This window comes from Labeo rohita, chromosome 9, assembly GCF_022985175.1.
Source record: "Labeo rohita strain BAU-BD-2019 chromosome 9, IGBB_LRoh.1.0, whole genome shotgun sequence".
Classification (NCBI taxonomy): Eukaryota; Metazoa; Chordata; class Actinopteri; order Cypriniformes; family Cyprinidae; genus Labeo; species Labeo rohita.
In genome coordinates, this window is record NC_066877.1 from 34,058,263 (window position 1) to 34,082,008 (window position 23,746).

General features: G+C 29.9%; 1 protein-coding gene across 2 annotated transcripts; it reads right to left on the reverse strand.

The window, feature by feature from the left end:
* Nucleotides 1-1,391: 1,391 nt before the first annotated feature.
* tank (TRAF family member-associated NFKB activator) lies at nucleotides 1,392-22,140 on the reverse strand. Of its 2 annotated transcripts, XM_051119728.1 has the most exons (8): nucleotides 21,960-22,140; nucleotides 19,365-19,589; nucleotides 19,157-19,268; nucleotides 17,654-17,760; nucleotides 15,824-15,891; nucleotides 14,839-14,957; nucleotides 8,591-8,971; nucleotides 1,392-2,271 (listed from the first exon to the last, which is right to left on the reverse strand). In XM_051119728.1, exons 2-8 carry the CDS (start codon nucleotides 19,461-19,463, stop codon nucleotides 2,108-2,110), a joined length of 1,050 nt encoding a protein of 349 aa, XP_050975685.1. In that variant the 5' UTR covers nucleotides 19,464-19,589; nucleotides 21,960-22,140; the 3' UTR covers nucleotides 1,392-2,107. The 2 variants fall into 2 exon arrangements, with proteins under 2 accessions (XP_050975685.1, XP_050975684.1); XM_051119727.1 differs by lacking the exon at nucleotides 1,392-2,271 and having other exon boundaries at nucleotides 8,549-8,971; nucleotides 19,365-19,506; nucleotides 21,960-22,139.
* Nucleotides 22,141-23,746: the final 1,606 nt, after the last annotated feature.

Genomic DNA, 23,746 nt, shown 5'->3' on the forward strand with positions numbered 1-23,746 from the left:
TAACAACAATAAAATAGTATGATTTTATGCTAATGAGAAACATATTTTAATAATTACAAATGTCTTATAATAATGTTAATAATTATTATTATTAATTATTATTGTAATGAAAATAATATAATAAAATATATAAGATTTTCTGCTCAAGAGAAAAAACATTTTTATAATTATGCATAAATAATACTACTAATAATAACACTAATAATTATTATTATTAATATAACAATAAAATATGATTGTCTGCTTATGAGAAAAACACTTTAATAATTACAAATGTTTTATAATAATAATTATTATTATTATAAAAATTATATATCCTAACAAAATATATCAGATTGTCTGCTCAAGTGAAAAAGCATTTTTTATAATTATGCATAAAGTAATAATAATAATTATCATTATTAATATAACAACAATAAAATATATACGATTTTCTGCTAATGAGAAAAACATTTAAATAATTACAAATGTTTAATAATAATAATAATAATAATAATAATAATAATTATTATTATTATTATTATTATAAAAATTATATTATAATAAAATGTATATTTTCTGCTCAAGTGAAAAAGCATTCTTTTTATAATTATGCATTTAAATAATAATAATAATTATAATAATAATAATATAATATTATTATTATTATTACAATAAAAATAACAAAATTTTCTACTAATGAGAAAAACATTTTTATGATACATTTTACAAAAAATAATAATAATAATAATAATAATGTGACAGTAATGTATTGTTTTCTGCTAGTGAGAAAACCTTTTTTTTTTGGCCAGTTCGAAGGTATAATGTGATCGTATGAAAACAAAACGAAAGATTGTTTTGGCATTTAAGGTATTTGAGCAGCTAATTTAGTCTGCGAGCTAGAAATCGCTTCGTTAGTATTTCTTCATTCATCTCAGTGCTTCTTGCACCTGTTCATTCACGTGAATAAACCGCATGGCCTTAAAACAGGCCTAATAGCAATCAGGCCACAAAATAATGCATTATAAATCGTAAGATAATTGTGCATGTAATCACAAATTGAGCTTATATTGGCTACTGCGTGTCGAAACAAAGTTTTAATTAACCTGAAATACCTGTGCAGAAGTGCTTTCGTAAACCAGATGGTGTTTATCGTCAAAATAATTATCTGAGATTATTCTCATTCTGAACAGATTCCCTCATACAGGTGGTGCGCATTAACATTAAGTGATCAAATTAAAGCAATTAGGAGTTATTACTTCCACAACACTTCAATGGAACGTTTTTCCAGCGATCGCTAAATTTACCAGCCGCGCTGCTGAAACGACAAGAAGATTGCGAGAAATGTGACAACTTGCCCCGGCCTGAGGACATAATTCAAGCTTTTAATTATATAGTGACTCTTGTCTTAATGTATGTCAGTGTGGTTTTATTGCGTTCACGTTAAACAGAATTATTACAAAAATATGATACTGGAACTAAGTTTGGAGAAAAGGATGCAGAAAAATGATTGTAACCACTGCTACAGAAAACAAGCATTTGTGTAATTGGATTTATGACTTAAAATCGCACAGTTACCGACATGTGGCTCCCGTGACGGTTTCACTTATACCTGAAAATTGCAATACAAATGTGATATGTTCATAAACAGGAGTTGAAGCTGCCTGATGTTTGTAGAACTGTAAAATAATTTTAGAAAATGATATTTTGTTTTTAATTCGATATATGCTCAGTACAGATAGGAGCTACGAGCTCTTTAAGTTGGGATGCATTTGAATAAAAGTACAACGGTGAGATGCTGAGCTCACATAAACAGCGTATTTTTGAAGCTGTCATATCAAATTAAATGACTTTAAAAAGGAAGCACGTCTTTATTCTACAGTGAAACTGCCAGTCATCGGAACGCCTCCAACTAAAATGCGGCTAAAAAGATTAATTAAGACATAACCACCCTAAAATGAACCGTTTAAAGTTCTCCTAATTAAATAAACGACGGCGGAAGGTTCCGCTCTCTTCATCGTGTCACTGACGGACGTGAGCAAATGTGTTCAGACGGGTAGCGCGCTACTCAACAAAGCCACGAATAAAGGCCGTTTCAGTCCGGCGGCCGGCCCCTCGCCCGCGTGTGTCAATCGCCAGCTTTGTTCTTGAAGTGTGAATTGAGGTGGCTATACATGTGATTTGGGGGTACATCATCCTCGCAAAAGGCACACTTCTCTCGGCTGTTCATCTGCTGAGCGTCTGTCCCCGGCGCCTGGGCGGACAAGTCCGGGAGGTCTGGAGTCCAAAAAAAAGCTGGACATAGACAAAGGACATTAGACAGCAATGAGGGCAACGATACTGACAATTATCCATTTGCTAAGCTGGCATCAGATCATGATGGGGAAACTAAAGCCAAGATTAAACTCTTCAGCATGCAGCCGTAGCTCCACTACAGATATACGCTCAAACTGAAGGATAAAGTACGCTGAAGATGATAAAAGAAAAAAAAAATTGTGCAAATGAAATGCAAAAGCGAATGGCTTAATGTGACATAGTTGTATAATAATAATAAAATACATTCTAATATTAAAATATTATATTTTTTCATTTTTTTTTAGAATAATAGCAATTGTTACAGACTATAATAAAAAAATATATCAGATTTTCTGATAGTCTGAAAAAAGCATTTTTATAATTATACAATATATATATATTTTTTACAATTATTAATAATAATAATTATTAATATTATTATTATTATTACAACAACAATAAAAAGAAAATATATCAGACTTTCTGCTATAGTGGGAAAACATTTTATATACATTATATACAAGTATACTTTTAAAATAATAATGATAATAATAATAACAACAACAATAACAATAACAATAACAACAACAACAACAATAATAATAATAATAATAATAATTATTATTATTATCATTATTATTATTATTATTATTAATAATAAAAATAATAATAATAATATCTGGTTTTATGCTAGTGAAATTTTTTTGAAGGTATTATGTGATTGTATAAAAAATAAAATGAAAGATTGTTTTGGTATCAAAGGTGTCTGAGCAGCTAATTCAGTCTGTCGTATCGTATAAATATAAAATCAATCGTATAAATATAAAATCATTAATATATACATATAAAAAAGATAAAAATATAGAAAAACAATAACAAAACTAAATAAACTACAAACTATGTAATAACTATAAACTATAAAATAAACTAAATAAAAGCTAAATGCCTTTATGTGAAATAGTTGTGTAATAAAATTATGATTATTTTTAATAATAATAATAATAATAATAATAATAATAATAATAAAAAAAAAAAAAAAATAAAAAAATTAATCATTTTATATATATAAAATGATAAAAAAAATACGGAAATATTAATAATAATAAAACACAATAAACAAATGAAAAAAAAAAAAATATATATATATATATGTAATAACTATAAGCTATATAAAATATACTAAATAAAAGCTAAATGCATTTACGTGACATAGTTGTCTAATCAAAATTATTGTTTTTAATAATAAAAAAACAAATATTTGTTATTTTTTATTATATTATTTATATATATATATATATATATATATATATATATATACATATATATATTTATATACATATATATATATATATATAATTTATTAATCATAATAATTTATTATTATTTTTAATAATAATAATAATAAATATTACTACAATAACAATTTTCTTTACTACTATTATTATTAGTAATAATACATTTAAAAAATAATAATTTAATTTGAGAATTTAACATGTCTTTTTATTCCTTCTATAATCTTCAGCGTATTTTATATTATATATACACACGCACACACACAATATTATGCAGATTTTCTGCGTTTTTTTTTTTTTTACTTATCAGACATTCTGTACAAAGCCATATGATAAACAAAACAACTGTCTTCATAATCAGTCTGTTATCATATATTAAGATCTGCCCATTTGCAAACAGCACTGTTTTTTTTTTTTAAACACCATGATAGGAAAAAAATGCTCTTTGCGGCTCTTTTTTTGGATGACACCAGATTTACACTTCATAATTTAGCCATTCCGTTTGAAATGCCTGTTTTGCCAACAACACTATACATTTTTTCCCTTGCTCTTAAAACAGATGAGCCCAGGTATCTGCGATGCTTTCAAGCTTGACGACAATAAAAAAAGAACAGTCCGGAAACAAGTGTAATAGTACGACAACACAGAAGACGAGGTAATATGTGATTCACAGCTCTCTGTGGTCTTAGCACATCCTAATTGACATCCTAAATGGAACAGCACTGAATTCCCGTGCAGATGTGAGCCTTACATAATAGGTGTGAGTTTCACGGTTCTCCATATGGACAGGTAAAAACAATACGGTTCTTTTATATGTCGGCCTTATATGCGTTTAATTAGGTTTCCTCTGCAATTTCACAAGCTGCAAATATATACAGTTGTAAATGTGTAAGTTTACACACCCCTTCCAGAATCTGTAAGATGTTTAGCATTTTAAAGTACAGCTGCAGAACAGATTTTTACATATATTCCACAAGACAAAAAGAATGTAACAGGATCATATGGTTTTGCATTCCCTCTTTATTCGTAATATCAGTGACTGTGTTTGATTCGCTCAATTGTTCTGGATTTCAGCATCGCTGAGCCTCTGTGGGGAAGAACACAAACGTGTGGAAGATCCAAAGACATTAAGGATTTCTGTCTTGACTGCTCAGGACAAACCAGGGACTCATTTTACAGCTACAAATGACTAAGAACAGTCACTGGTGCTCAGAGAAGCAACCATATGATATTATGAACCATGGGTGTTTAAACTTTTGGACAGGGTCATCACTGCAAATTCAGATCATATTTTGTCCTGTGTAATAAATGCAAAATAGATGTTGACCAAATGACATCAGGAAAATAACAATAATAATATTATTATTATTATTAATAATAATGTTTAAATATGATATTAATTATAATAATCATCATAAGTATTATTATTATTATTATCATACAAATAATAATATATAATAATATAATAAATAATAATTAGTATTATTATTTTAAATATTTGAATAATACATATTTTAAATAATTAAGATTTTTTTTTATAAGAACAGAAATTATAATCCTATATTTAAAAAATATTTCATAAGGAGTATACAAACTTGTATATAATGTATAATACTGTATATAATATTTATTTAGTCAGTTTTTCTGTATTATGCTTTTTGATAATTTTATATAATAATTAAAAAAAATAATAATGAATATATATATATATATATATATATATGATAATATAATAATATAATAACATAATAATATTATTATTTAAAATATTTTAATAATGCATATTTTAAATTATTTATTTATTTTCTCAGTTTTCCTGTATTATGCTTTTTGATAATTTTATATTAATATTTAAAATATAATAATAATAATAATAATATTTTATTATATATATATATATATATATATATACAAATAATATAATAATATATAATACTATAATGAATAATAAGTATTATTATTATTTAAAATATTTTAATAATACATATTATTAATATATTAATGATACATAGTATATATATATATATATATATATATATATATATATATATATATATATATATATATATATATTTTTATATATATATATATATATTTTTTTATATACTAGTAATATATTTGATACGAATAATTCAGATTTTAAATCTAATAATAATATATTTAATAATAATAATTAATATTTTAAATTATAACAATACATACTTTAAATAGAATAATAATTAATTATTATTATTATTGATAATAATAATAATAATAATAATAATAATAATAATAAAATCATAATTTAGTATTATATAATAATATTAGTATTAATAATAATAATAATAATAATAATAACAATAATAATAATAATAATTATTATTATTATTATATTTAAAAGGAGTATGTAAACTTTGAAAATGAACCATGTATAATAATGTTGGCAATTTTTGTGTAATATAATGGTATTGTTAAAAATATTTTTTTATAGACATTCAACAAAGGTCTCTTTATATACACAATATTACCTAGTGGGCTGTCTTGCTACATAGGCAGCTGCCTTTTAAGGGATTGTCACTGTAATGGACCCTCATAAGTGACCAATGTGTAACACTCTACATACACATCAAATATCAAACCAATATGGCTTTTTATATGAAGAGCAAAGAAAACTTGATTAGTTTGTTTTAAAAGCTTGCCATGAGCATGTTGCGAAGCTAACTACACGGTATTAACTATGCAATAAGCATTAAAATAAACAGCACACACAAATACTGGGTAAAGCAGATTATGGCAGATTGAAGTAATTTTTATCAACACTTTTAGGTTCTGAATGAATTGCATTTAATGCATTAACACAATGCTCATCACAATGCATTATGGGATTGCCATAACATAATAGGCATCATAATCATGCTGTGAAACAGCCTTTGCTTTTGGAGAGTGCATATGGGGCCTTATAATGTCACCTATGTAGGCAGAATGGGCTTTTCTATAATGTCCTGTATTAAGATTATTAATGCATCAAAAATATTCTCTAGATGTCAAAATATATATAAATAAAAAAAAACTCATACATGCAAAGACATTATGCTTTGCATTAATATAAATTGCAAAATCTATAGAGATGCCTGCCTAGCATTTTAAAACATCATGAATGCATGACTTTTTAAAAAAGATAAGCGGAATTACTGACGACATTTTACGCTGCAGAGATTAATAATGATTTAAGGAACAAAAACTGAAAACAACTGAATGGAAAATTGGAATTTCTCCTAAAGACCAATGACCAAAACTTTCCACAACCAACTTTCAGATTCACACCACTTCCTTTCATTGCCTGCACTCTCTTATGAGGGGAAAAGTTTACCTGTCCAGTACTGACCGCAGTCGACGAGTCATCATTAGTAATGCAATGTTGTCAAATACGTAATGTAAATACGAAGCTGTACCTGATCACAGCACAGTGTAATTTCATTTTATAAAGAGCATTATTAACCACTTTATTTCTTTCAAAACGGGTTACTATTTAGAAAGGAGGCCTATGGTTTATGCTCAGAATGAATTAAAATGAAAACCAAATTGTATCTAATCCCTTCTAAAATATCTTGATTTGTCAAAGAATTGCATGTGCAGACAATCCCAAATGCATTGTGATGAGCTCAGTTCCAAAAAAAAAGTGTTATTTTAGTATAACTGAACTAATATTATAGTGTTTGTTAATATTTAGAATTAGATTTTATTGTTATATTTTCTGCTTTTATCTCAATTTTAATTAAAGTTTTAGTTTGTTTTTGCCTATATATATTTTTTATTTATTAGCTTTAGTTTATTTAGTTTTAATTTTTTATACTCTAAGTTAAATTAAACAAAAATTAGAATTTTTTTATATTTTATACATTTTATATTTCAGTCATTTTGTTACAAAAAAACAAAAAATTGTTTTTGTATGGTTTTAATTTTAGTTCACAATAATAACCTTGGATTGTTTTTAAAGCCATGTTAGCTTCTTTGGCTATTTTTCCAAACAATTCTAAAAATTGGATTAAAAACCTTTTCAAAGGTTCCAATTTAAGAGAAATGTTAATTAAAAATTACTTTTTATTATTGATTGAAATGCATTCTAATTTCAAATGTACAATTTTAACCCAAATTACTTTGTATTATTTAAAAGTGCTGTGTATTTCAATGCTAATTAACCAAATTTGTAGATTTGAATGCTGACCTCAATCTCTATTGTAAGCAACTGTGTCCTGAACCTCACATAAGGAATGCAATTTGTGTGGCACATGGATTAGAATACTGAAAGAGTCACTTCTGAGGTTGCATTGCAGTTAATGTAGATGTAGATTAGTTTGTTTCTTCATCAGATTTGGAGAAATGTAGCATTATATCACTTTCTCACCAATGGATCCTCTGTAGTGAATGGGTGCCGTCAGAATGAGAGTCCAAACATCTGATAAAAACATGACAATAATCCACAAGTAATCCACGCCACTCCAGTCCATCAATTAACATCATGACAAGTGAAAAGATGCATGTTTGTAAGAAACTAAAATCATAATATTGCTTCCTCCAGTCAAAAAAACATCTTGTCTGAATCAGAAGAGAAATCTGCACAGATCAAGGACAACAGGGGATGGACTTATTCACTGAAGGAAGTGTTGGACTTATGGACTTATATTTTGACCAGATGTGATGGTCTGAAGTTAAAATGAAGTCTTAATGATGGATTTGTTTCTTACAAATGCACTGCTTTTGGCTTCACAAGCCGTTAACTGATGGACTGGAGTGGTGTGAATTACTTGTGGATTACTTTGATGTTTTTATCAGCTGTTTGGACTCTCATTCTGACGGCACCCATTCACATCCATTGGTGAGTAAGTGATACAATGCTACATTTCTCCAAATCTGATGAAGAAACAAACTCATCTACATGTTGGTTGGCTTGAGGATGAGTAAATTTTCAGCATATTTCTGGGTGAATTGTTCCTTTAATAAAGTTACCAACTTTTAAGGCATCCTGGGTGTGAATGTCTATTTTACCTGTTGGGGTCCTCGTACATTTTCGTGCGATGCAGAAGATCCAGACGTGTGAGTGGACGGAGAAGGTGCAGAGTATGACGGATAAGACTCCTCCCTCATCGTGTGCAGGTTGTCTCCAAGGTCTGGCCTGTGAAGGGGCAGGTCCACCTGTTTATCCGGCGTACTGTTTAGAAAGTCGTACTCGTCTTCTGTGCTCGGGGGAAACTTCACACTCAGGCCTCTTAGGGAATCAAAAAACGTTCCGTCCGGGCCGGCGCCACGTGACGCGAGGGAGGTGGAGGCTGAAGCATCTTCAACCTCTGACCTCAGCGGTGAGGGAAAAGGAACTTCGGCCCGTTCTGCCGTGCCTTCGGTGCACTGGATGGGCATGGAAAACTGCTCTGGAAACAGATAGGAAATCAACAAAACGTTAATGCATTTATCCAAAAACAGCGCTAATATCATGAAAAATGTATTTTCATTGATCATTTGAACAAACAGAGCAATGCAACACTACTGTTTGCCACATTTACACATTGCAACACCTACTGCGGTAAAAGTCCTGCTAAATGCACAGTATAAAAACTTGTAAATAAATAAAACAAATTTTACAAGAAAATGCTTCAGTCTTTATACCTCAAAATTTTATGCTTAATTCAATGCATCACTTGCTGATTCTTAGAAATTGCTAGTAATTTTAACAAATAATTAACAAGCAAAAAATGGTTTCTATGCATTTTTTATTTAAATGTAAATGCATATTAAGAGAAAGAACTGATCACTGCAGTTGGGCATGGATTGACAGAAAAAACTGCTTTGGAGAGAGAGAAAAAAAAAAAAAAAAAAAAAAAAATCAACAAAACATTTATGCATTTATCCTATGCCAGCACTTGTATCATGAAAAATAATGGTTTCTATGCATTTTTTATTTAAATGTAAATGCATATTAAGAGAAAGAACTAATCACTGCAGTTGGGCATGGATTGACAGAAAAAACTGCTTTGGAGAGAGAGAAAAAAAAAAAAAAATCAACAAAACATTTATGCATTTATCCTATACCAGCACTTGTATCATGAAAAATAAAATTTCATTGATCTTTTGAACTAAAAAAGCAATGCAACACTACTGTTTACCACATTTACACATCGCAATGCCTAATTGTGATTAAAGATCCTACTAAATGCATACTGTAAAAACTTATTTTAAAAGTTGTAAATAAAACTAAACATTTTATAAAATATACTCCAGTCTTTATACTTACTTTTATGCTTAATTCAACGCATCACTTGCCGATTCTTAGAAATTGCTAGTAATTTTCAGAAATAATCACAAAGTAACATTTTCTTCTATGCCTTTTTTTATTTAAACGTAAATGTATATTAAGAGAAAAAACTAATCACTGCAGTTTTTGCCAAAGTTTTCCAGGAAATCTTTAAAAGAGTGTGTGAAATAATCAGTAAATGTAGTATCATATATTTACTGCATCAAAAACATGTTTCTGGTGCAATAAAACTTTAAAATTTAAATTAAGAACTAAGCTTTTAGCTCACTTGAACAATAAACACTTTTAGATAATTAAGAGCATGGTAATTTAAAGTCACTTTGCATAGACGTGTTTGCTAAATAAAAGTTAAATCAAAATTAATTAATCAAAACACAAATGGAAATGGTGGAGAAAAATCTCAAATTTTCCTTGCATTCAGAACCCGAAGATAAACAGGTTGTAGTTTAGCATTAAGACATCAAGCATTTTCTCTTGCCAATCTCTCTCTTGCCCATATATATACAAGAGCACATTAGTATGCAAATGCAAAGAAAGCACAGCAGTGATATGCACACCATGCAACGCTGACTATTAATGAGGAACTCTGTCAATTTTAGCACCAAACAATGCAGTGAGAATTGCTCTACCATAACAACTGCGTCAGCCACTGCCACTGCAAGCCAACGCCGGCCAATTAAAATCAACTACAGAGCTCGAAATTCACCTCCGAAGCGTCCTGATCAAAGTCTGTGATCACACTGAGAAGGCACGTGGAGCTAGTAATGTAACATTATGAAATCATAATCACCAGAGCATGGCTCAGATTCAATTACAGACATTCATAATTCAACCTCCTTGTGAACGATGGAGATGTTTTTTTTTTTAAAGAGCAGCAAATTTGAGATCACTGTGAGGAGAGAGATTATTATAACTATTTATTACTATTATTTCAGAATTTATTCAGTAAAACGAAAAGATGTTTTGTGGAAGGTTTGAGCTGCTCTTTTCCATACAACAAAAGTGAATGAAGATATGTACTTTAAAGTCCCAAAGACACGAAAAAGCATAATTTGAGTTGTCTTTCACTGTTAATTATCCTTGTCCGTTTTTAAAATCAGTGACTGCAAACAGCATTAATTCTTGCATGCTGTGAAACAGACTGCAATGGATCAATATTAAATATGCACAACTGCAAATCTGAAACATCATATAGCTTTAGAAGACAGAAAACACAGCAAACAAGTCATACTGACCACGCATAAGGAGCCTAAATTTATAAATCACCATTCACTATCACTGTATGGAAAACAGCAGGTTGGACATTCTGCATAACATCTCCTTTTGCATAAAAAAAAATAAAATACTGGCTAGAGGGATGCAGTCGTGTAGTTTGTTATTTTACCTCTTCTCAAAGGTTTGCTCAAACAATTGGTAATTGTTAATTCCATAATAACTAACAGGGCTCGACAATAAGGAGTGCCTGATGGCCTGGGGCCAGCGTGAAAGACGCTCGGGACAGTTGACGGATTTGCCGTGTCGTCACGAAAGTTTATCATTTGCACGTGTTTTTAAGCCTTGTTCATTTAAAATTTTATGCGATCACAGAGAGACGTGTCTGTGATGGACAAATAGCCTACAATCATAGTCTATGATTAGTTTTGTACCTTTAACAATGATCAATCCATACTTAATTTATACAGTGGAGTAGGCTTGCACACGAACTGCATGCAGTCATTTTTCAAAATGTGTGTAGAAATATTACAAACTCTTTAAACATCCGTTAACAGAGGTCAGAGACGCTGAAGACGAACACAAAGAGAATAAAATACTGTAGCAGGCAGAGCAAGATCACAGTTCACACTGCACAAAATATTGGAAGCATTATCCTAAATATTGAAACGGTGGTTTATATGAATGTATCTCATTCTCAGGAAAACTGACTATTTTAAGAATAGGTTACGTGGCGTTTTCTTTTCATTTGCCCATGTATGATGCATTTAAAGTAGAGTTTATAACAAGCGGCAACCTCCTGCTCTATTGAAACCAACACGGAAGTGACTTAAACTGCAATTCATCGAGTGGCTGCTAGAGACTGGCTCCAAAAGGGAGTTAATCTCATAGACTCCCCATGTTAAAATGCCCAACTTTACAGCAGAAAAAAATGTTTACAGCCTGGTACAAAAAGTGGTTTTGGTCTATATAGCTAATTGTGCCCTTCATGTCAACTGTGAGGGGGTGAATTTTTTGTAACTCATCCGTCTAAATTATATTAAGTCTTAAAGTTCTGCATAAATTAGGGCGTGGCCACTTGAGTGACAGGTGGATTGCCGCTGCTGTCACCACCTTCCTGCTAGGCGGGCGTGGTTTCAGGAACCAACTCCGCCCACGTCCCGCCTCTTTGCACATTTTCGATTATCCGGGAGTGACGTGCAGTGACACGATTCCACGATGGCGACGGCCGACTCCCGCCCACTAAGAGCTTCAAAAATGCTCTTCAGAAACCTACAGGTGACGTCACGGGGACACTACGTACATATTTTTTTTCCAGTCTATGGTTCATAAGCACAGCACTGCTTTGTTTACAGCAGTAACCAAAGAAAGGTAATATCACTGTTATTCCAAAAGTGCCACCTGCTGGCAGAGACTAATTTTGCGCTTTTCCATCTGTCTGCTGTTTTTCCCTAAAGCATCTTTTCATTTGTAATAAAATATTAATAATAATCAAATATTTTTCTTGGGGGGGAGAGGAAATCTGGAACAATGCATTACTTAGAGTGAAAGGTACAACCTCTTGTACTCGCTTAGGTTTAATTCAGTTCAAGGTCCTCCACAGACTTCATTATAGTAAGGTTAGACTGTCCAAGATGTACACAAATGTTGTTGACACATGTGAGCGATGTCATTCTGCTAAAGCATTTTTAGTCTGATTATTGGACAACTATATTTAAAAAATTTTCTGAGGCATATAATAAAGATATTAGGCCTAGTTTTGAAATGGCTGTTTTTGGAGTACCTGTGCAAGGTACAGTAATGTCCAAAAATTGTCAAGGCACTTTTGTGTGTTTGCTAGCTAAGAGAAGAATATTGCTTGATTGGAAATCAAGTAAACCACCTTTAGTTTCACTCTGGCTTAGTGATGTGATGCTGTTTTTGAAATTGGAAAAGATAAAATATTCTCTTAGAGGATCAACTAAACGTTTTTATTTAGTATGGTCTCCACTGTTGTCATATTTTGAAAAGGGCGTAACTCTCCCCCCAAACTAAAACTAAAATTAACAGTGTAACTAAAAAGGCCTGTACGCACTGTAATGGTTAACACATTCATAATGGACATAATGGGCTTACAATGATGTCAAGTATTTCCTCATTGTTTGTAATATCAAAACTTTGAGATTTTGTTCTCTATTTTGGAATTGGTTCTTATTTATTAAGAGTACTTCCCTTCTTTTTATTTATTTATTTATTATTAATTTTTTATTTATTTGTTTATTTATTCTGGTGTGTCTGTGTGTTCTTTGGGGTTGGTTGTGGGAAAGGGAGAAAAACTGTAAAATCAAAAGGAGCCTTGTTAAAAATCTTTGTATGTAATATGCCACTTTTTTCTTCAGTAATAAATAAATAAAAAAAATAAATAAATATTTTTTTTTTTTAACAAACAAATAATAACTTAAAAAAAAAAAAATAATAATAATAAATTAATTAATTAAAAAAAAATTTTAGTTAGGCTAGTAGGTCTAGGTGTATCGAAATTGGAATCGAGAATTCTTATGTAAAATTTTGGTGTCATATAAGCTTACTTATTAAAATAAAAGACAACATGAGTCAAAAACAATGATAACAGTATCTATTTAATTTTTTTGTGAAAATTGACCGGGCAAGTAACAATTTTAACCACCGGCCCAAGTGGGCCAGTAGAAAAAATCCTTAGCGTTGAGCCCTGACTAAATTAACCAGCATATCCACAGTGATGCCAATAAATCTTGTTTTGTGATGTAACCAAAAGGACTTTTAATTTGTAAAAGCAGAATTATGAAACGCTGGTGGTTGCCAAGTATAGCTTTTTTGGTACTTAAAATATTTTTATTACATGACAGGGTTTTAATAAAACATTATAAAAACCCTTTGAGGACAAAGTATAGAACAACTTCAAACAGATTTCCATTACTTTTTAATTAAAACATTTTTAATTTATAATTTGGCACCTCAAGTAAATGTATCTTGATTTAAGGATGTTATTCGTATTAGAAAACAAAACAAAAAAAGGATTTTAGAAAGATATTAATTTTTTGCAGTGCATGCAACATTTAATGCCTCAACTTTATGCATATGAGACTTTCTGCTCTCATTTAAGATAAAAAGACTTAAATGAAACCTTTGCATGATATATTTAGGGTTTTCCAGAAGCCCTGACCCTTAGTATGAGCAATAGTATCAGCTATTATTAATGCTTTCCTTAGCAAACAGCCCTAATTATGTCTAATACGTATGGACGTTCCGTGGGGCAAAAACACACCGTCCTTTCTGCATGCTTTCCATCATGCAACCACGTCCAAAAATACATCTCACTGGCGTATTGTTTTCCAAGTGATTTCACAGAGGACATGTAATTGTGTAACAGTGTGCTGCTTCAAAACAACATTTATCAAAGTGATAATTGAACATGCTCATCTGCTCAGTCTATTTTAATGCTGAGTGAAGGTCAGAGGTCATTGGAGCAAAAAGCCCTTACACCGTGGCTTTGCGTCAAGTATTTCTGCTTTTAATTGCGGGGAAGAACAAACAATGAAATGTATAATTACTAGTATGCTGCAATACACTACCAGCTATATAATTACTAATTTGTTGTGACATTTCTAAAGTAATTGTAACTCCACAGTTTTTATTTTACCTAATTTAATTAGAATAGAAAGAAACGCACTTGGGTGGTGAGGTGGTCTAACAGCTATAATTTAATAAAGGATATTAGTCCGAAATTTCAAATTAGGTCCTAAAAAACGATTTTACCATTAGCCGTCTCGTTTCCTTTGTGGATTCGCTTTAGGTGATCTTTCTGCCTTCTGGTTAGAGTCTGAATCCTCTGGAAAGTCCCCTGGATTTCCTGCCAAGTGTCCAGCACATTCTCACTAATCGAAAGAGAAAGAGAAGTTAAATGTCTACTGGATTGCTTCAAAATAAAAACAACAATCAGTGTTAAGATCTGAAAAAAAAAAAAAAAACTTTATCCAGAATATCTAGTGACTCACACTCTGCTGGGAACTGTTTTACATGTACCAAAATGTCAACTTTAAAAGGAAGCACTTTATTTTAAAACTTTTTGGGAACAGTTTTAAACACTTCATATAAGTAAATATGAAGTTCATACCATTAAGAACCGCATATATAAGAAACATCTGATTTATAATGTGCATTATGTGTATATAATATGCATATTGTGTTTTCAGTTCATTTTTCGTTCATTTTCCATATGTCTGCAATGTTGGAAACTGTGTTAAAAATATTTTCACTCACTACAAAAAAATATTATTGATTGTAGGGTCATTTTACCACAATATTTTAAATATCTAGGTCATCCTTTTCACTTTCAGTGACATTTTCCACTCTAAGCCCTGTTTAACCTAAACCAAAAAAGCCATGAACTATAAACTTCAACCTCCCCATTTCTGAATGTCATATAACATGACATTTACGAACATGTAAATATGTTCACCTCCCCTTTTTTTCAAACTGATCCTACATCAGTGGAAATACATAAGTATTTAATGAGCACAGGGCATCAGGGGTGCTTTTTTCTTTAATGTTATTCGGATATTATACAAGATATATTCTGCAAGAACAATACTGACCTGCTAATTCCAATAAACAAACTCAACAGAGTTGTTAATCAGTTGTTTTAGTTCAAGATTAAACCTTTTGTCTGGGTGCCCATGGGACTGAAGTGTAAAATCCTTCATTAAAAATGGATTTTTTTAAAGCGATATTATTCATGTACCTCTTCATTTCGCAGGCAGCAGATATCGAATGGGGAAGCATCCTGGAATACTCTGTGGGTTCGTTTATCTGCACAAGAACAAAACAGATACACAGAATAAAGAAACCCTCGAAAATTGTCATTACCTTAATGCTTTTTTCTTTTGATTTTCTTTTTTCTTTTCTTTCATTAAGCTATTTATTTATTTGATATTTCAGCTTTAAAGTCTATATTCATCCCTCCAAAATTTGCATTAATGTATTTTACTTTTTTTTGCAGATTTTTAACGTTTTTTTTATGAATTTATATTTATGAAAAAAAAACATACACATATATATTTATATTTTATATATATATACAGCATATATAACATATATATAACAAAACATATGTATATTATATATTAATAATATATATATTAATATATTCTATATTATTCTATATTAAAAATATATTATTAATATTACAATAATTTATTATATAATTATAAAGATATTATATATAACATAGTCTATATATATTATAAATAGTACAATATATATTTAAATAAGCATTGATTAAATGAAGAAAAACCACTTTAATACTATTTAATACTATTAATAAATACTAATTATTTTAAATTACAATATTAATGATGTACAAATATAAATACAATATTAATGAAAAAAAAAAGTAACAATAAAGAGAATTTTTTTTGAATTAGTTAAAGAGAACGGGTTGGAAATTTTTTTTACAAAAAAAAAAAAAAATCCCCTCCAAAATTTGCATTTGCATTACCATAATGTATTTTATTTTTATTTTGTTTTATTTTTTGCAGAATTGTAAATTTTTTTAATGATAATTTTAATGAAAAAAAAAACAATTATTATATTTATCAGATTTTGATTTTGATTTTGATTTTTTTCTAAATGTATTTTTATAAAATATATATATATTTTAACAATAGTGAGAACTTTTTTTTTGCATTACAGAGAACAGGTCGGATATGTGCTTAATTGCTGTTAAAATAATGTCTCAACCTAAAGAGTTTTGTATGACTCACCCAGCAAAAAATACTTTCCATTAATAAGCTCTAAAGTCTGTACAAGTTCACCAAAAAACTTCCCTTAATTCTGTCACCTTTGAATGCATTTGCTATAGGATAACATGCTTTGTTACATTTACAGGTTAAGGCCACTACAGATTTTGAATGGAGGCCATTATCTACCCTAGATTAAGTTCAGGAAAAGGAGAAAGTAGCCATTTCAAACTGTTATGTCTGTATCTTTCCGTAACAGTCATCTAAAAAAAGTGACACCTCCTTTCATAAGAGAGAACTCAATTCTCGGTGCCTGTGCTACACTGGTTAGAGATCTGCTGGAGAGCAGGAAAGCGTTATGCTCTAGTGCCCCCTGTGGGTTAGAAGGGGTATAGATTAAAACAATTGAGAAGAATTATCACACTGGATTCAATTAGAGAAACATTCTCACTATGGACAGATAGCGATGAAAAATGATATCAAACTGTGAAGAGAGAGAACTACATCTTTTTCACACATTTCTCACAACTTAACCCTCGAGTGAACTGTGGATAACTAGCAAAGCACGGCAAACTATCAGCTATTAGGTTTGTCTGTGCTTACAGGCCGTTAACGATGATAACACAATATAAAGGCTGGGAGGTCTGAGGTCACCGTCCTTTCGGTCCCTTCAGAAAAATTACATCAAAACCAAATGTGCATTTGCATAATAAACTGGAAAAAAACAACATGCTGCATTTGGACAAAGCGTTGCAAGTCACCGTGAGGAAATGCAAAACTCTGAAATCAAACATTGGCCAGAGTCACATCCCTTTATAAGAGAAAACACCCACCAGGAAATGGTTAGTCCTGTGGGAACTGGATGGGTTGTCAGAGCGATGATCGCTAGGTGACAAGGTTTCTGCTTCCTGTTTTCTGTACGCAGGCTCACAGACCTCCCCTGAAAAAAAAAAAAAAGCATAGCCACGTTATCACAGTCAGACTCATCAACAATAACAAGAACAGTCATCACATCAAAGCATGCATGTGATCGCTAACATCTGTGTACTTTGCATGCTAAAATAGCATTTTACTCTCACACTAAGCATGCATTTTTAATATGTGCATTAAAAATAATGCTACTAAAATTTTTAATCATTTTTATATGCATAATTTTATAAAAATGACAGTTAGACAGTTTATTCAACTGTCTAATAAGTTTATTTACAGTCTTACAGACAGCTCAGTCTTTATACAGTGCATAAAGAGCAAATTAGTTATTTTTTTAAAATACATAAATATAAAAAAATACATTAATTGGCATGCTTTCTAAAAAAAGTTGGCACCCATATTGAGCATGGCATGTAAGGCATAATAAAATGTAATCATACCATATGAAAATGTGACTAAAGAGTGTGACTAATGAAATTAATGCTAATAAACGCATTAGATCTTTTATAAATGTAATAAATGCATAAATGTTTTATATATATATATATATATTTATAAATGATTGTCTAAATGTTTTTCTCTTTTTTTCTTTTAATGTTTTAGGTCAGACAGAAGTTTTAACACACTCAGATTAATTTATTCAAGTTTATATTTAAACCTTTTGATCTAAAGGCTTCTGCATAAAAACTTGAATTTTGTTTTGTAGATAAAAAATGTAATAAAGCACCACATGAAGTTGATTGTCCAGAAAATCTAGACAAAGGGTGCTGATTTTGAAGAAGTTTGAACATCAGATAGTTCCCATAATTTGTATTACTTGACAGTTTGAACGACTTCACTATTACATGAAAATGTGAAAATGGACATTAAAGGCTATTTTTATGGCTATTTTAAGATTTAAAACAGTCTTAATAACAATACTTTAATGAATTATATACAATCATTTAAACAATATTATTTTACAAATGAAATAAAAAATAATAAATACAAATACATTTATAAAATTAATAAATTAAAATAAATAATAAAATAATTAAAAACAATTATATACAGTACAAACTTAAAAAAAGTTAATTAATGTACTAAGTAAAAACACTTCCTAGTATCGTTTAACAAATTAAATAAAAAAATAATACATATAATTAAATGTATAAATTAAATAAATTAAAATAAGTATTTAAAAACAATTATATACAGTACAAACTTTTAAAAAGATGTTTATTAATGTACTAAGAAAAAACATTTCCTAGTATCATTTCAAGCAGGGCGCTCTAATAAATTGTTTTACAGTCAAGGAAGACGTACAAAAATCAATAACGCAATTCCTCTCCTTTCCATAATTAATCATGGGTAAAACTTGTGCACAATTTCGTTTCAGAGACGTAAAGAGAAAACGCATTTCCAACCTGACGCATGTTTACGAAGAGAACTGAGTTCGGTTTTAAGATGTGAGATGGTCTTCGCCTGCTCCTCTATCTTTCTCTCCAGCTGCTGAGTGTGCCGTTGATACTGCTCGGTCTGCAAAAGCGATAGGTTAGCATCTGCCCACTCTCACACACGGCAAATCGATTAAAATAAAACGATAAAAGCGATTACAGTAGTTCACAACGGCACCTTATGCTGAAGCTCCTTTTTGGCCAACTCTTTTTCGATGGACGCATTGCGGTACGCTTCGAAGGCTTTGTTGAGCTGCTCACTAATGGTCCTGTCCATTCCGGGGCCTTCAGTAACATTCCGAACAGGGCGGTCCCGGGCCCTAGTCCCAGGCACACACAAACACTTACACACCCCTTCTTTAACTCAGAGGAGTCAGATTAGCACTGGACCTGTCAGTAATGGCTACAAACACACACAGGCTTCATCAACACACATATTTGCAAAGATAGAGACACTAAAAGCATAAAATGCCAGTTTAAGATCTCATGTTATGCCCACATCACATGAACGTGATAAATGTGATAGCGTGACAAAAGCCACTGAGCGTGTCAATGGAAAGTCCTTTATTTTTCCTGCACCTGGTCTACATTAGTGCTTCAGTGTAAATATTATTATTTATTACAAACAAAAACAAACTAAGACTGGCTGTGATGAGAACTTGGCATTAAACTATTGTAGGCTTTTCTTACAGAATTTGTTCTTGAAAAAGCAGAAATATAACATGCAAAATAAATGTATTACATTTATATATATTTACACTATATATATTTTTCTTAGCACTTATTATATATACATCTCTATATGCTATAAAAAAAAAATAAAAAAATGAATAAAAAACATAATAGTATGTTCATAAGCATTTGTTTTACTCTAATTTGACGTGTTTGCACTTGAAAAAGCACAAATATAACATGCACAATACATTACAATACATTTACACTTATACATTAATTACATTTATCTTTTATTTGCACAATCATCTTAAACAAGCTCAAATTTATAAATGTTTGTTTAAACATTTTGATCCACAGACTTCTACTTAGATGCTTTAAATTTGTTTTTTAGACACGAAAAAAAATTGTAACTAAAAATATATATATATATATATATATATATACACACATTTCAATATTTTATTTATATTTATCAGTTTGAACAAACTCAAATTTATTTAAATAAATGTAAAAAAAATTCGGTTTAATCTAAAGACTTCTGCTTAGTTGCTTTAAATTTGTTTTTTAGACACGAAAAAATTAACTATATATATATATATATATATATATATATTTATATTTATATTTATCAGTTTGAACAAACTCAAATTTATTTAAATAAATGTAAAAAAAATTGTTTTGATCTAAAGATTTCTGCTTAAATGCTTTAAATTTGTTTTTTAATAAAGATTTCTGCTTAAATGCTTTAAATTAGTTTTTACACAAAAAAATAATGTGAGTAAATATTAAACAAACAAAACAAAAAAATTCTTTCAGTCTTTTATTTGCACAATTAGTTCGACCAAGCTCAGATTTATTTATAAATGTTTGTCTAAATGTTTTGACCTAAAGATTTCTGTTTAAATGCTTTAAATTAGTTTTTTAAGACAAATTTTATTTATTTGCAATTTATTAATATTATTAAAATAATGTAATTTAAAATTTAGTCACAATTTTTTATAAAACAACTAGTGCATGGCTTATTTCAGAAACACAGTTTGTCCTCTTCTATCTTATTTTTACATCTAACATTTAAACTCACATTTTCGATGAAGAATAAACAGGAATTTTAGTATTTTTAAGTAACATTCACGCAGTTAATAATAGTAATAACAATGTTAGATTCAGTTTAGGTTTAGTATAGTCTTGCCAAACATGCAGACACTAAAAGAAATGTCAAACATGATGTGGTGAAACCGCTTATAAAATCATGAGCAATCATTTAAAATGGCTAAATATTAAATATAATTTGTCTAACATACAACTTTAATTTCTGGCTTTATAGGGAGGCCGGGACTAGTCGTTACATATTTATTCCAGTCAATATTTCACAAACTTTTCACAGAACTCTAAAAGACTTGTCTACATAAGCATTTCATCATCGCTTAGAATAAAACCTACAGCTCATCTGACACACACTTTGACTATATGGGGTAAGTTGTCACAATGGGAACTTGACATTAAAGAAGCTATTGTAAGCTGTTCTCACACACAAGATTATTTTTTAAAAAGCGGAAACGTAAAAGGCAACATGCCAGAATAACACACAATTGTTTTGGCCCATTAATATTGTATAAAATTCCAACATTATAAAACGCATGTGACACCCTGCCCTAATCTGACTGATTTATGTAAAATACGTTGCTCACTTCAACATTTCACTTCAAGTTTATTCCTCTTGTCTGTTGTGCTCACGTACTAGCCAACACATGAAAACATGAAGATAATGTAAACCAAGCCAGAGTTTTGACCCAAAAAGTAAAAAGTAATTACTATATATATCTTGTGACAACTAGCCCCGGCCTAGATACAAATGGTGTGTTTCAAAACACAAAACTTCCAACAAACTTTACACTTCCAAAACCCACTTTCAATATTAGCAAAACAAGTAAGAAACAGAAATATAACATCAGACACAATCAGACATCGCAGTGACAGACAGCCCAAGGCGTTTTCGATCAACTAAAAGCAAAAGCGACCCGTCAAACATCCTCATCTCTGAACACACTGAAGTGAATGAAGTAAGTGCACTCATTAGTGTGCAGCACTGGCGTCTTACCTTCACTCCAAAATAGTCCAAACACATAAAGCTAAGCGCAGTTTGGACATCGCGACGCGGCTACATGTATATTTACGCGTTTAACGGGAGGAAATGAACTATTTCGTACAAATGAACATTTTGTATGCTTTACAATGAGCTGGAACTTCCCTCGGGGAATCCCCAAGCGCCTTCGACTTCCGCCTGCCGCGGCTCCGCCAATCAGCGGCGAGTGTGTTTTTGTGCCTGTGTGTGTGTGTGTGTGTGTGTGCGCGCGCGCGCGTGTGTGTGTGCGCACTGGGGCTGTTATAAATATCACTGCGCTTGTGTATCCAGTCTGATCTGTTGAAACACACAATAGTTCATAAGCGTGTTTGGTTTACTTTAATTTAACGTGCTTTGCATTGCTTTCACATTGCAGATGTACAACTGTGGTCGTGACATTCGTATTATTTTTAATGCATGATTTGTGCTTTTTACTGAAAGGTCAAGAGTAGGCCTGTTTTCTTTTTTTAATTCTTTCTTTCTTTTTACACTAGTACACAAGGATCATTATTGGTGTAAAATGTATTTAACAACAAATATCCTATCTGATACACAAAAATGAAACTGTGAATTTATTCTCAAAATATATAACTTTTGTTATTTTGTTATGAAGATGCTTTTATGAGATTTGCTCATGCTTATATATCCAAGTTTGCATTGCTGTATTTACACAAATGCACATTTTGATGAAAATAGCACTGTATTTATTCTGTAAATATTATATATAGTATATTATTATAATAAGAATGATTATATATATATTTATTTTAGATGGTTGGCAACTTTTCCATGTACTAAAATGACTAAAATGAAAACAGAAATAACAACGAACTAAAATATAAAAATAAAATACCATTAAAAACACCTAAAACTAAAATTAGAATTAAAACACAAAAATACAGAAATAAAAAATAGCGTTTTACTTATTCTATAAATGTCTCTACATACTATCTATATATAAATAAAATATTCGTTAGATCGTTGGCAACTGTTCTCATGTACTAAAATGACTAAAATGAAATTTATGTATATTTAATATTTTATTTTTATATAGATAGTATATAGAGATATTTATAGAATAAGTAAAGCGCTATTTTTTATTTCTGTATTTTTGTGTTTTAACTCTAATTTTAGTTTTAGGGTTTTTTTAATGGTATTTTATTTTTATGTTTTAATTCATTGTTATTTCTGTTTTCATTTCAGTCATTTTAGTACATGAGAACAGTTGCCAACGATCTAAAAATGGTTTTTTTTTTTAATATTTTATTTTTATATAGATAGTATATAGAGATATTTATAGAATAAGTAAAATGCAATTTTTTATTTCTGTATTTTTGTGTTTTAATTTTAATTGCAGTTTTATTTTTTTTTTTAAATGGTATTTTATTTTTATGTTTTAATTCATTGTTATTTCTGTTTTCATTTTAGTCATTTTAGTACATGGAAAAGTTGCCAGCCATCTAAAATAAATATATATATAATCATTATTATTATAATATATATATATATATATATATTATTTACAGAATAAATAAAGTGCTATTTTCATTTTTTTTTCTCATCAAAATGTGCATTTGTGTAAATACAGCAATGCAAACTTGGATATATAAGCATGAGCAAATCTCATAAAAGCATCTTCAAAAATACAGAAATAAAAAATAGCGTTTTACTTATTCTATAAATATCTCTATATACTATCTATATATAAATAAAATATAAAAAAAAAACATTTTTTTTAGATCGTTGGCAACTGTTCTCATGTA

What these genes read in the sequence shown, in the direction of transcription:
- tank (XM_051119728.1), bottom strand. Translation starts at nt 19,463, where the DNA reads ATGGACAGGACCATTAGTGAGCAGCTCAACAAAGCCTTCGAAGCGTAC. An exon ending in TCTTCGTAAACATGCGTCAG is followed by an intron (nt 17,761 to 19,156) that starts GTTGGAAATGCG and finishes TTTTTTTTTCAG; the next exon opens with GGGAGGTCTGTGAGCCTGCG. An exon ending in GCTGCCTGCGAAATGAAGAG is followed by an intron (nt 14,958 to 15,823) that starts GTACATGAATAA and finishes TCTTTCGATTAG; the next exon opens with TGAGAATGTGCTGGACACTT.